Source organism: Gymnoscopelus microlampas (genome assembly GCF_963454915.1).
Source record: "Gymnoscopelus microlampas genome assembly, chromosome: 14".
NCBI classification, from domain to species: domain Eukaryota; kingdom Metazoa; phylum Chordata; class Actinopteri; order Myctophiformes; family Myctophidae; genus Gymnoscopelus; species Gymnoscopelus microlampas.
In genome coordinates this window covers 17,701,363-17,714,520 of record NC_139951.1, presented here as the reverse complement: position 1 = coordinate 17,714,520, position 13,158 = coordinate 17,701,363, and the positions used below count along the sequence as shown (strand labels likewise).

Below are 13,158 nucleotides of genomic sequence, written 5' to 3'. Positions count from 1 at the left end.
GAAGTTATCAAAGAGGGGTCCAGGGACCCCCAGCGCCCGTATGAGCACGGAATTTTAAACAGCTATAACTCCAGTTTGCAGCATGCCACCAAGTCCACATTTGGTATGTGGACTTAGACCACCAATAGGGACCAGCATGAATTGCTGAAGCCCCGCCCCCTCTGTCTTCCCATTGGCTGGCCTTCAAACAGCCATAAGTCAAGTTCGCAGCATGCTATGGAGTACAAATTTTGTACATGGACTAAAGCCAGCAATAGGGACTAACTGTCATTACTTAAGCCCCGCCCCCTCTGTCTGCCCATTGGCTGGGCTTTAAACAGCCATCATTCCAGTTTGCAGCATGCTACCAAGTACAAATTTGGTAAGTGGACTCAGACCACCAATAGGGACGGACTGAAATGAGTTAAGGCCCGCCCCAAAGGCACCGCTTCCTTCACACAGGGTGTGATTTTTTAGTTCATGATTCAGTATTTAGATATTTGATATTCATTTTATCAGACACACCCCCTTCCTATACAAACCCAGCTTCAAACTCCATTTTAACCATGTTAGATTCAAAGAATCAGGTGACTGATATTGGCCTTCTAATACGTGAGGGGGCCGTGATTTTAAAGATTTAATGTTTTCATGTATTTTTTATATTTTTGGGGAAAATGAAATAAATACAAATAAATAAACATTTCAGCACTTGCACAGGAAACCTGGTTCAAATCCTGGGTAGAAGAGGAAAGTTACATAGTGCAGCTTTAAGTTTAATTTTGTTAGTACACAAGTCAGAACAAAAAACACTAACAAAACTAGTCCATTGTTCATGAAAGGGGAAACAGCTATGTGGCAAACAAATGTGTGTACCTTACTTTCAAAAGGACTACACATTGTAAGTAAACATAACATTACATAACATAAAATAAATAGCTTATTTTGTATTTTTATGAATAACTTTTTGAAGTATATCAATCACTCATCAGTAACATGACATAACATAAAGAACCATGTTAATTCCTGTCAGTATAGCATATATATAGTATACATAGTACCATTTTGTATTATACATGAAGACATCCACACAAATGCACGCATTCACACTCAAGCTCGTTCGTGTACACAGACACACTTGTACGTGCAAAATAGCATTACACACAAAAGCGAAAGTGGTCAAGGTGACAATCAATATTAAGATCAGGAACTGATGGGAGGACACGTATGGGCAGATGCCCTCTGTGGATGTGTGTTTCTCTCTCTCATTTCTCTATTTCACACAGCAGTAGCTATTAATTCACTGTGAATATAGGAAGCAGAAAGGTTTTTCAGAGTTGTTCATCTCAGGAGAGGATGGGTCACGCTTTGCCTTGTGTGATCCTCTGTGAGTATATCAACATCATTAATAAGTCTATTGAACTATTAAATGAACTATTTCAATGTAGATGTAGTGGCTGTACTTAAAAAACATGTGTTCAAGTTAAGCTGCTGAGTTTGTATACAGTAAAAGCATGTCAATAGAATCAGTGTTGTAGTTGATTTTATGCTGGATGTCGGATGTTTTTGCCGTGCTGGAAATGTATAATACGCCATAGTGACAGCATGGGGTAAATGCTCCATTTTCCTTTTGGAAAAATCGGCATGGTCATTGTTTGGCCTAAATTGGAAATAATAAGCCATCTAGCAACACCTTTTTGTTTTCATGGGCCAATAATGGAAAGCCGACTTCTGCTTGTCTGCTGATAAGCAATAGTTTTGTGATGTTACGTCAAAACATTTGTGAGTAGTATTTGCATCTTTATGAATAGCCATGCCCTCTATAATATTAATTTGCTCATGGAGACTTAATTTTTTTATGTACCAGCTTTTCATCAACTGGGATTTTTGATATCGTTGATATCAAATATCTTGGGCTCAGACCTGCTCTTCACGCCATATCTGCCTCACCCAGACAACACCTCTCGCACAGTGCTTAATTAATTCTTTTCATTTTGAAGCTTTAAGTGTACGTTATTCTATTTGATGGTGAGTCGGGGCGCACACACACGCACGCACGCACGCAGGCAGGCAGGCAGGCAGGCACTGGCACGCGCACACACACACACACACACACACACACACACACACACACACACACACACACACACACACACACACACACACACACTTTGAAACATTTGTCCCATTTGTTATCTCTGCCAGGCTGAAGATTATGTGTGCGTGTTTCTCATGCAGTTCCTCGCTAACACATAACTTAATATGCTGCTGATATGCACAGTAAGGTAATGGTTGAAAGGCCAATGCTCAGATACTCACATCTTTGAATGTCTGTATTTCTCACCTTTACCAACAACAGGATGATGTCATTGTTAAAAGAAAAATACATTTCCTGTAAATGCCTTGTTGCTACCTTGTAAGGAAAGTGAAAACAGAATTCAATCACTTAGTTGGTGCTTTGGTGCAGATAATGATAATGAATTGATTTATAAAGCATTATTTCCCGACATAGTCACAAAGTGCTTTACAGAGCAACATAATAAGCATTGGAGATAAACCACAACAAAAGATCAGAGAATAAAACACACAGTAGGCACAAAATGTGACTCTAGCTATATTCCTTAGCTGGAAGTAGCATGTTTGAATAGTTTGTGTTACTTGGGGAATAAAAGAGAGGCCAGAGTCGAGGAGCACGCCCAAGTTAAGGGCCACCTCCTTCACGTTGGGGGATAGGCTACCAAGCTCTGAGACAAATGTTTGTGTAGAATTTGGGGGATCTAAGATGATCATTTATGATTTCGCCTCATTTAATTGTAGGAAATGATTTGACATCCAGCACTTAATATCGGAGAGACATGACAAGACACTATCCGTTAAGTAAGAACGGAACCATTTCAAGGCTGCTCCCTCAATGCCAACCCAGGTTTCTAGGCGGTCAATTAACATGGAATGGTCAACTATGTCGAAAGCAGAGCTAAGATCGGGGAGGATTAAAATTGAACAGTTGCCGGAGTGCGCAGCAAGCAGTAAATCATTTGCAACCTTTAAAAGAACGGTCTCTGTGCTATGGAATGAACGAAAACCAGACTGAAAAACCTCAAAGATACTGTTATAATACATAAAATCAAGCAGTTATATGGACACAATCTTTTCCAAAAGTTTAGAAATTGGTCTAAAATTATTTAAAATCAGGGGGTCCAGTGAAGGTATTTTCAACAGGGGTTGGACCAGGGCAGTCTTAAAACTTGATGGAAAAGAACCAGTGGACAGAGAACAATTTAATAGCTAATGTGTCTGGACCTATGGTATGGAGGATCTCTTTAAAGAATCTGGTGGGGATGGTGTCAAGTGGGCAGGAGGAGTTCATATGAGAGACTGTATCTTCTAGAATTGCTGTGGAAATGTGTTCAAACTGGGCAAATTTAGCTGCTAATACGGGGCAGTCAGGGCGGTCAGTGGGAGCAGGAGGGATCTTCTGCCTGACGCCCTCTATTTTGTCCACAAAGTGGGAAACAAACTTATTGCACATTTCTAAAAAGGCCTCCAGAGGCTGACTTGGTGGGGGGACCATTACAGACTCAATTGCCTGGAACAGCGCTCTGGGGTTACAAGAAGTAAGTATTGGAAATTGGAAATTTAAAAGTAAAGTACTAATACCTCAAAATTGTAATTAAGTACAGTACTTGAGTAAATGTACTTAGTTACTTTCCACCACTGCTAGTGGTGGTGGTGGTAGTAGAAAATAGCAGATCTACAAGCTATCAACAAATAACTCATGCCAAATATCAACAACGTTTTAGAAACAGGGGCAAAGCCCAACCTTCAGTCTTTACAAGTACCTTCACAGAAAAACAAGGGCAATGTCGCTTATAATTAGAGGACATGGCAACACTGAGCGTGGGAGAGCTCTCAAAGAAGTCTGTCCTAAATGTATTCAAATATGCTGTATTGGGCCCTAAATGTACTGTCATTGAGGGGGGGGGGGGGGTATTATATGTATGTAGCCCCTCATTTGTAATGGAAATGTATGCTGTTAGGGACTGTTCATTATTTAGTTACCAGGGGGGGGGGTCCAGATGTAATTCATTTATTTTTATTTCCTTGCCTCTCTAAACGCCGCATCTCCAGTAAAGCTTGCACAGAATTATAGCCGACCTACAAGCTCACAACAACGCGTCCCAGTGCGAGGCAGTTGTGAGCTTGTAGATCGGCTATTTTCGGTACGCGATACAGCGCACAACAAAGTAAATGTCTGATCGAAACCTAACTTTGATTGCCCTGGAATGTCAGCTCCAAAGACTGTACTTCTCCAAACATGTACAAATGCTAAATATAAGGTGCTTACCCGCTTGCTCCAAATGTTAAGTCAGTGTAAGGCGTGTTTGTGCATTGTATTAGTCCATATCTTTCAATAAAGAAGTGTTTTAATCCCGTCTGTGGCCAATTCTGTCGGAAGTTCCCAATGGGCGGTCGTGACGGGGCGCATCCGGTGAAATCCTTAATCACACTCAATGTAAACAGGAAGTAAACGAGGGGGGGAAATGGCGTTCGGCCACAGACGGGAACAAAACACTTCTTTATTGAAAGATATGGACTAATACATTACACAAACACAACGGACACCGAGTTAACATTTGGGGCAAGCGGGTAAGCACCTTATATTTAGCACGTGAACATGTTTGGAGAAGTACGGGCTTTGGAGCCGACATTTCAGGGCAATCTGGGGGGGGGGGGGGGGGTGGTGGTAGATAAGACTCTCGTAGACATAAAGGATTTCAAAATCGATAAAATACATCTACGAGACTCTTTATCTACTTAAATACTTAATAACTGAAACTGCTCATTTTACATTGTTAACCCGTAATTTAAGGCTATACTGGATTGTTAGGGCAGACTGGGTGGTTGTTCTGGCTGTTCTGGCAAATATTGTTTTTTTTTGTCAATGTGATCAGGGCAAGAAGGTTGTGTCCCATGTATATCATCATATAGATCATCAGTGACAGTAACTTTTGCATGAATATTGTTCATGTTTGTTTGTGGAGTTCTTTTTTTCAGTATAACCCTCGATTCATAGTGTTAATTTAAAATTAAATATTCCTCTACATCTGGGTAGAAATGTTAAAAAAGACGCGTCGCGTGCATTCTGCTATGTTGCCGATAGACAGAGATCATTTCGCCGATTTTATATCGTCTGTCCCCGCAGATTATATCCATAAACATGCTCCACAGTCCACATAGACAACGTTCCAATTTACCTTTTTTTTCGGTTTTGCCTGCTAAAAAAACTCCAGAAGACTCGGCCCAAAACACACTCACCCCCATTTTCTTGTATTTGTTTTACTGGGGATAAGGTTAGAAATACGTTTAGGGTTAGGCATAGTTTTACTGAGGTTAAGTTTAGGAATAAGGTTAGGTTTTGGCACCGTTTTACTGAGGTTACGTTTAGAAATAAGGTTAGGTTTAGGCTAAAATCGCATCACCAGTCTTTCCACCTCGGAGGAAAGCCTGGTCTGCGTTACTAAAGACCCATATGATCCGGTCTAGGCCACGCCTACTGAAAAAAAAAATGAAAAAAGAATCCTCTTTCCGGATTGTCGCGATCCGGTTTTGTAGTGCCGCTTTGTTTTGGTTCCCCAATCCCTATTTAAATGGAATAGAATTTCCCCGTGGGATAATACGGATAATACAGACGCTAAATAGTCTCCGGAAAGTACACTCAAATTTATATTTAAAAAATAAGCTAAACTACGCCGCATCAAGGATTTTATAGGACGGAACTATTTTGGGGTGAGACGTCTTTCCGGTCCGCTCCCGACCGGATCATATACCCGAAAAGGAGCGCTGCCCAGGCTAGGTTTAGGCATAGTTTACTGAGGTTACGTTTAAGAATACCAGGTGAATAGCCTACCGCTGGATTTGCCCGGGGCGACTGTGTTTTCTGTTTTGGGGCGAGTGTTTTGGTATTTAACAGCAATGCAGTGCGCATGAGATTGGCTACGTATCAATCGGCTGTTAACATTAAACTATGAGAGAACAGGCGATATGGATTATAAGCTATATATTTCTGGGATGCATAGTAACATTGAAACTCCAGTCCACAAGTTATTACTCTACAGCCATCTGTGCCTTGAGAATTAGACTTCTGTGCTCTCTGACTGCGCTCACCACAGGGTCTCCCCCCCCGCCCCTCCCCCTCAGGGAAAGGCCGTTTGCCTCTCTGCTCGAAGCAGAGAGACTGCTTCTCTCCCTGCCTCTCGAAGAATGGGCTTGTGACGTTGAATTGTGGGCGTTCACTCCCTCTCATATAAATAGGTGGGCGGGGCTAAGGTCGCATTCTTAGCATTCCAACTTTTCAATCTGTAGAAGTGGGTTTACACCCACTTAAAAATACTGGTTTCTGGCATCTCTCACAGCTGATTCATAGCTGGACATAAGGTCTTTTAGGCAGGTTAAAGATGAAGTGAGCTGGTCTTTTTTCCACTTCCGTTCTGCAGATGTGGTGTGTGTGTGTGTGTGTGTGTGTGTGTGTGTGTGTGTGTGTGTGTGTGTGTGTGTGTGTGTGTGTGTGTGTGTGTGTGTGTGTGTGTGTGTGTGTGTGTGTGTGTGTGTGTGTGTCTGCGTGCTTAATGTTGGTTCATATGAGTCACTACAGGAACAATAAAAAAATTCAGCATACAACATTTTCGGTAAGGGTGTAACGATTCCAAACAATATGTTAAGGAGATACAAATAAATGCTTTACTGCAATACCAACTTTAAGATATATCACATTCAATCGTACAAGAAAATTATTATGGATATGAACTGTAAGTCATAATGAATACAATAATGTTAATTAATTAAGCAGTCAGATTGATAGTCTGGAGGCACATACATGTTGTAGGCGCCTAGGCGGTGTTGTACTGTATTTCCGAACACAGCTTGAAATCAACTCCATTTCAAAGACAGATACATTACTTACCCTAACTCTACTACATTTCTAGGAAGGCAAAAGGTGCATTATGAATTAAGCACTTGAGCCCTATTTCAAATATAGTGAAAATAGCAGATCTACAACCTCACAACACATTGCATCGCGACACGTGAGCTTTAGATCTGCTATTTTCACTATAATTGATATTTTTTGAAAACTTCTGGAAATCGTTTGTCATTTGATCATTTGTTTGGGAAAATGTCTAGAGCATGCTTCTGAATACTCCAGCACTTTAACTCAAGTACAAATCTGACTGAGCAACTTTCACTTGTAGTAGTGTAGTACGTGTAGTGTTTCACGTGTAGCTTTTTACAACAAAGTTTAGCTAAGGAAAGTTGTTAACCAGTTTGCTCAAATTTGTCTGCTGTGAGATTTGGTATAAATGACAAAAACATTTAAGCCAATACATTTGAGAGTGTTTCCTACAGCTGCTATCCCCTTCACGCAGGGAGTTGCAAACTTGACAAAATGTCACCTGTATGAATATACAGTAACATTTCTTAATTATAATACTTTGATGAGCTTTTGTTCCTTGTTTTTACTCAGTGTTCCAAGCTGCATTTGGTTTTAACATTGATCCTGTGGTTTGGAAATCCTTGAGATCACTTGATGATGGATTTGGATACAAGGTGGTTCAAAGACAATCAAGGTAAATCAAGACAGAGCATGGATTTGTGTGACTGAACACAGTCTAAAACACTGACATCCTTGTCATCTTTTTCCTTTTACCCATCACACTAATTTCTCCCCATGATAAAACAGTCATTAATTGCCACTGGATACGTTTCAGAAAATTACATTTCTGGATGTATTCAATATTTTGTTAACAATTTTCATGTCACGGATTGCTCCCTTTAGCATACTGGTCAGTGCACCCCTTTCACAAGACAGGAGCGGACAAATATATAAGTGTTCTACAGAGTCATGCAGCCCCATGTCTATTACAGGTAGGCAACATTAACATCAAACATAAAAAGTGAATTAAAAATGATATGCCAATTTTGAGAAACTGAATCATCATTACATGATGTTCATTATTCAGTAGAAATGGTCTCAGCCGCACTTGTGATTTAAAGTTACTTATAAACAACATTTCAGCAAAGTTTCTTGACAGTTTAACCAAGTAACGTGATTTGTGATTATTTTGTTTGCATTAACTCATTCATAAGGGGCGGTATCACTTTGTTCAAGTGGTGACTACAGGATTTTAGAACAAAACTTCTACAATAATAATATTGGATATGTAATAATGTACGGTAACACGTATTTAGAGGAATCCCAACATAATAAGATGATGGCAGACTACTCAGGAATAGATACTGAATGTTTGACTGACGATTTAACACATCGACTGCCTAGATCGAGTTAACTCGATAATAGTAATCCAGCGCTCGACTGCCTAGATCGAGTTATCTCGATATTAGGTATTTTCATTGGTTTCATCTGTGATCGCGCGGGTCTGTTTACTTTTCATCATCACTTTCGTTTTCCGCCTACGTCACACTCACCCGAAGCCGGATGTAAAAAAAAAAATTCGTTTCCGGGTCACATCGTTTTTCTCCGGTCATTTTCGTCCAGAATAGAGAAAACCCCTTTTTTGGACACGCTATAAAATACAAAGGGAAAGCTCCCCTTTTATTTTCTTTGGTCCGGGTGACGATCAGGCATCGTCGTCGTGTATCACATCGTATCACAAGCCGATCAGAGATTGTCGAAGACAATCACATCCGGTTCATGTTGTTTTGACTGTTTGAGCCTGGAGGGAGGGGGGGGGGCGAGTCAGCGAGTCATCGAGGGTGTCATTTTGCTGCGCTCTGCTGGTCGATCGTCGTATGTGTTCAAAACCATGGCCTGAGAAACTTAAATGCATTTAAATGCAGAAAATAGAGAAAACAAAAAAACACGCAAATCGCTGGCAGCCAAGGGGGTAAATTTGGAATAAACTCTGGCAGTCAATGTGTTAACAGGGAAGGGATTTCATTTGTGACTTTGTGATTTTAATCTGTAAATCTCTCTTTCCATCTTCCTTATGTTATGTTAAATACAGTGCCAGATTTTGCAGTCAACATGTCCCTTGGCTTGACAATGACAAATGACCCTACCACAGGAAATACAATTGTGAGTTAATTAACAGCAGTTATGTTAATTGTAAAAAAATAAAAGAATAATAATGATAATAAACTAAGTCCTATTTACTTGATTTGTGTTTTGAGTATCTTATAAAAAAATCAGGGAATTAAATGTTATTCCTGAAGTAAAACTATTCCTAAACATCTACAGTAAGTGCAATTTAGATCTCTCTCTCTCTCTCTCTCTCTCTCTCTCTCTCTCTCTCTCTCTCTCTCTCTCTCTCTCTCTCTCTCTCTCTCTCTCTCTCTCTCTCTCTCTCTCTCTCTCTCTCTCTCTCTCTCTCTCTCTCTCTCTCTCTCTCTCTCTCTCTCTCTCTCTCTCTCTCTCTCTCTCTCTCTCTCTCTCTCTCTCTCTCTCCAAAACTAAATCTTCTATTTTGAGTTCAGATATTCTTTTCTCCCATTTCAGGCATGTGGTCCGACCATTCCAAGAGAGTGCACAACTATTACAACATACAATGGTGCATGCTTAGAGATTAGAGAGGATGGAAATGGAGCATTTGTGCCGTCATCTCTTGAAGGTAATACTGTATGTTGATTTAAATAGAAGTTCTGATTGCAAGATTTCTTTTTTACTAGAGGTGATTACACAGTACCATCAGTCAATACCGTCCCCCAGTAATCCAAAAATCAATATGAACATGGTCTCTCACGCCATTAATTCAGGCCACATTTAGGGCTCGTCTGAGGACGACCTAGAGAGAGAGACATCGATACGCTACTTAACTTCACACAGGGTTCCGAAATGTGCCTATGTAAATCTGTCATTCCACGTCTTACAATCAGTCAGTCCTTCCTCCTCAGGAGCTAATACTGTACCTAAGACCATGCCAAAAAGCAAAACTTTATGAGTTTTGATATATTTCCCTCCCATGTCCTTTTTATTTTGTTCTTATCTTTTAACAGAGTGTCCAGCAGGAGGGGCAGCAGATATTGCATTCTTACTGGATGGTTCAGGCAGTGTTGGCACCTCTGATTTCAACACAATGAAGGCTTTTGTGAAAAGTGTGATTGGCTCACTAATGAGAAGAGATACACAGGTGGGACTAGCCTAATTGGTCAAGTACAATTTTAACTTTAAGTGTTCTTCCAAACTGCTTGGGCCATATTTTCTATGCCAATGAAAACATGCTGATCGGATAAAAAAATCCCAATCGCGTTTTTTTTTCCAATGTAGAGCTTCACTTGCTTAGAGGCAATATTGATATAGAAAGCCAAATAATGAGCAGCAGAATTATGTTCATCTGTGCAGAACCGAAAGTATCAAAGAGACCAGGGTGGGTGGTTTTACTTTCCATGTGTCAGGGGTATTTTTTTTTTTAAACATAATGGGTCAACCACAACAACAAACTTTATAAACCAATTTTATAAACCAGTTAACATACCATTGCAGTACAGTTCAGCTGCTGAGATCTAACATTATTGCTGATACTGTAGCTTTCTGCAATTGTTAGGTGTTTAAAAATAAGAAACATTATTTTTGTAATTTTTGATAAGCTAGCTCAAAGTAATGTTATAAACACAGGTACAATCTTACCAACAAACCACACTCCTGGCACTCCTAAGCTTAGGCCTACCTGAGAAGTCACACATAACGTTAGCATGTAGCCTACCACATCTAGCTAAACCAAAATGAGCCACTTTTAATCCTGCAATTACTCATACAGTATATTAACATCACTTGATTTGTTCTCTTGAAGCTATTTCTTTTGTTCATACTAGACACAGGCACAGTTGTCTTCTCATTATTAAAAATAAATAAATAAAAAGCTGTATGGACATACATTTTAATTTAATTTAATTTAATTATAAAGAAAAATACCACACCTGTGGTGTGGAAACCCACCAACATGCTTTGTTCTACATTTCTCCATTTGAGATATGACCGATTAGATTATGTAATTTGTATCATTCCTGCATTAAAGTCTGAGTTACATTGTTCCCAGACACGAAAATTGCAATTGCATTGCACTGCTCCTAAAGGCTGCTGTTTGAGCTAAATCTGACATAGGTCATGTAATTTCAACAGTCATGCAGACGTTTGCTAGATGAACGTGAAAAGAGCCCAGCTTCATTCTATATACAGTAATCACTTCAATTGCTTAACTGTAAATATATTTCAGTGAGTTCAATGTGTTTCTATTCTTCCTGTGTTTGCAGTTTGCAATTGTCCAGTACTCACACTATACCGTCGTCCACTATTATTTTGATGCTTTTGCCACATCAGGATCTTGGGAATATCAAATTAATTCTATTAGCCAACAAGGTGGAGGGACTAATACAGCTGCAGCAATTAAAACAGTTGTGTAAGTGACTTTATATTGACAATGTAGCAAACATATCAAACATTTTATGACACGTTTTCATATATATATAAATATATACACAAACACACACACACACACACACACACACACACACACACACACACACACACACACACACACACACACACACACACACACACACACACACACACACACACACACATATAAAAATAATATATCATTTTGTTTTATTCCGACAGCCAATATGTTTTTTCAGGAAACAGAGGATCGAGATCAAGCGTGAACAAGTTCCTTATAGTCATTACTGATGGAGAGTCTTATGACAGTCACGATTTACCTGATGCTGCTTCCCTAGCTGAAAAGCAAGACATTGTTCGATTTGCCATTGGGGTAAGTGGTTGGACTCACTCACTTTTAAATGTATACTTAAAAGAAAAATATCACAAATAAATAATTATACTTACAGTATGAGATCTTTTTTTTTTACATAGTTGTAGCTAATAGCCTACCACAACCTGACGCAGCTGTTTAACAGCTGCAGCAGTGGCCAGTAGAACAACTGTGGCAAGAAATGTTGCCCCAAAACAGACATTAGTCTCTACAGATACTAAAGTCTGGACACAAAAAGACATTTAGACTGAGAAAACAATGTACAACATATATAATTAAAACAAGGTACTATAATAAAAGTAGGCAATAATGGTTACGGTAATACAGTAAGTAGAATAAGTAATGAAGTACAGCACTATATATGTCACAGGTAGATTGGAATTCCAGGTAGAATGGAAGTGGAGCGCTTGTTTTTAGGCTCGGTGCGGGGCTGCGATGCGAGGAGGACGGCGACAAGAACAACATGGATATACATACATGCCAGCTTCAGTGGCGCACTTCGATAATCATTGGACTCCCCATCCACTATCAGTGGAAGTCTGGGTTTGACTCCCGCTTGGGACATTACTTTTTCAAACAACCGCGGACTACTTTTTTTCGCCGATAAAGTATAGTTTTGGACCATCGGCTGGTCGTCGCGGGCACTCGTGCCTGGAGGCACTCGGGCGCGACTTCCTCAGCCTCAAGGTCTGCTGATTCGACTCAGCGCCGTTCAAGTTATGTACCGATAGGGACAGAATCGTAAATGATGTTGTGGGGACTGCATTTGCCCCTCTATGGTTTGCCCCATTGAACTGCCACTCGCTGCACTAACATAGCCCGCCAGCCCGCCCCCGCCCCCTCAGGCTCGCCCCCTTGTGCGTGCGCGCATGCATGTGTGCGTGCTCGTTTGTGTTGTGGCGTGTGCGTGTGTGTTGTGGGACTGGCTTTTATTGCCCTCTAGCGTTGGTTCTACAGAAATGCCTGGTGGGCGGACGGGCGGTGAAAATAAGCGCTTCTTTTCCATTCTACCTGGAATGCCAATCTACCTGTAACATATACACTGACATTTGTGTAGAGAATAACCAGAATATGTTAAAGGGGTTGTAGGCAACATAAAGCCTAAATTTGAAAAATATTTATATATATATATATATATATATATATATATATATATATATATATATATATATATATATATATATATATATATATATATATATATATATTGCATTTTTTCCCCTCTATCAGCCACTATATAATGATGCTGGGGTGTTTTCCTGCATTGAAACACAGTCCTCTTTGTGAAATCCGTATTTTCCCTACTGTTTATGTTCGTTCGGGACGTAAATTAACGCACGCATGTGCGCATCCGTGCGCGTCCGTGTCCGTGTGAACTTTTTACTTTCGGTTCTAAAACGCT

At 40.1% G+C, this 13,158-nt stretch overlaps 1 protein-coding gene across 2 annotated transcripts in view; it reads left to right on the top strand.

Moving 5' to 3' along the window:
* Positions 1-1,227: 1,227 nt before the first annotated feature.
* LOC311060927 (integrin alpha-M-like) overlaps positions 1,228-13,158 on the top strand; it is a 55,814-nt gene continuing 43,883 nt past the window's right edge. The window contains exons 1-8 of one of the 2 annotated variants that reach the window (XM_084079326.1): positions 1,228-1,363; positions 7,496-7,598; positions 7,808-7,896; positions 8,997-9,067; positions 9,488-9,599; positions 9,985-10,118; positions 11,239-11,384; positions 11,606-11,756. In XM_084079326.1, coding sequence (XP_083935452.1) covers positions 1,333-1,363; positions 7,496-7,598; positions 7,808-7,896; positions 8,997-9,067; positions 9,488-9,599; positions 9,985-10,118; positions 11,239-11,384; positions 11,606-11,756 — 837 coding nt within the window. In that variant the 5' untranslated portion in view covers positions 1,228-1,332. The remainder of the gene's footprint in view (positions 1,364-7,495; positions 7,599-7,807; positions 7,897-8,996; positions 9,068-9,487; positions 9,600-9,984; positions 10,119-11,238; positions 11,385-11,605; positions 11,757-13,158) is intronic. The other variant, XM_084079328.1, reaches the window with a different exon arrangement.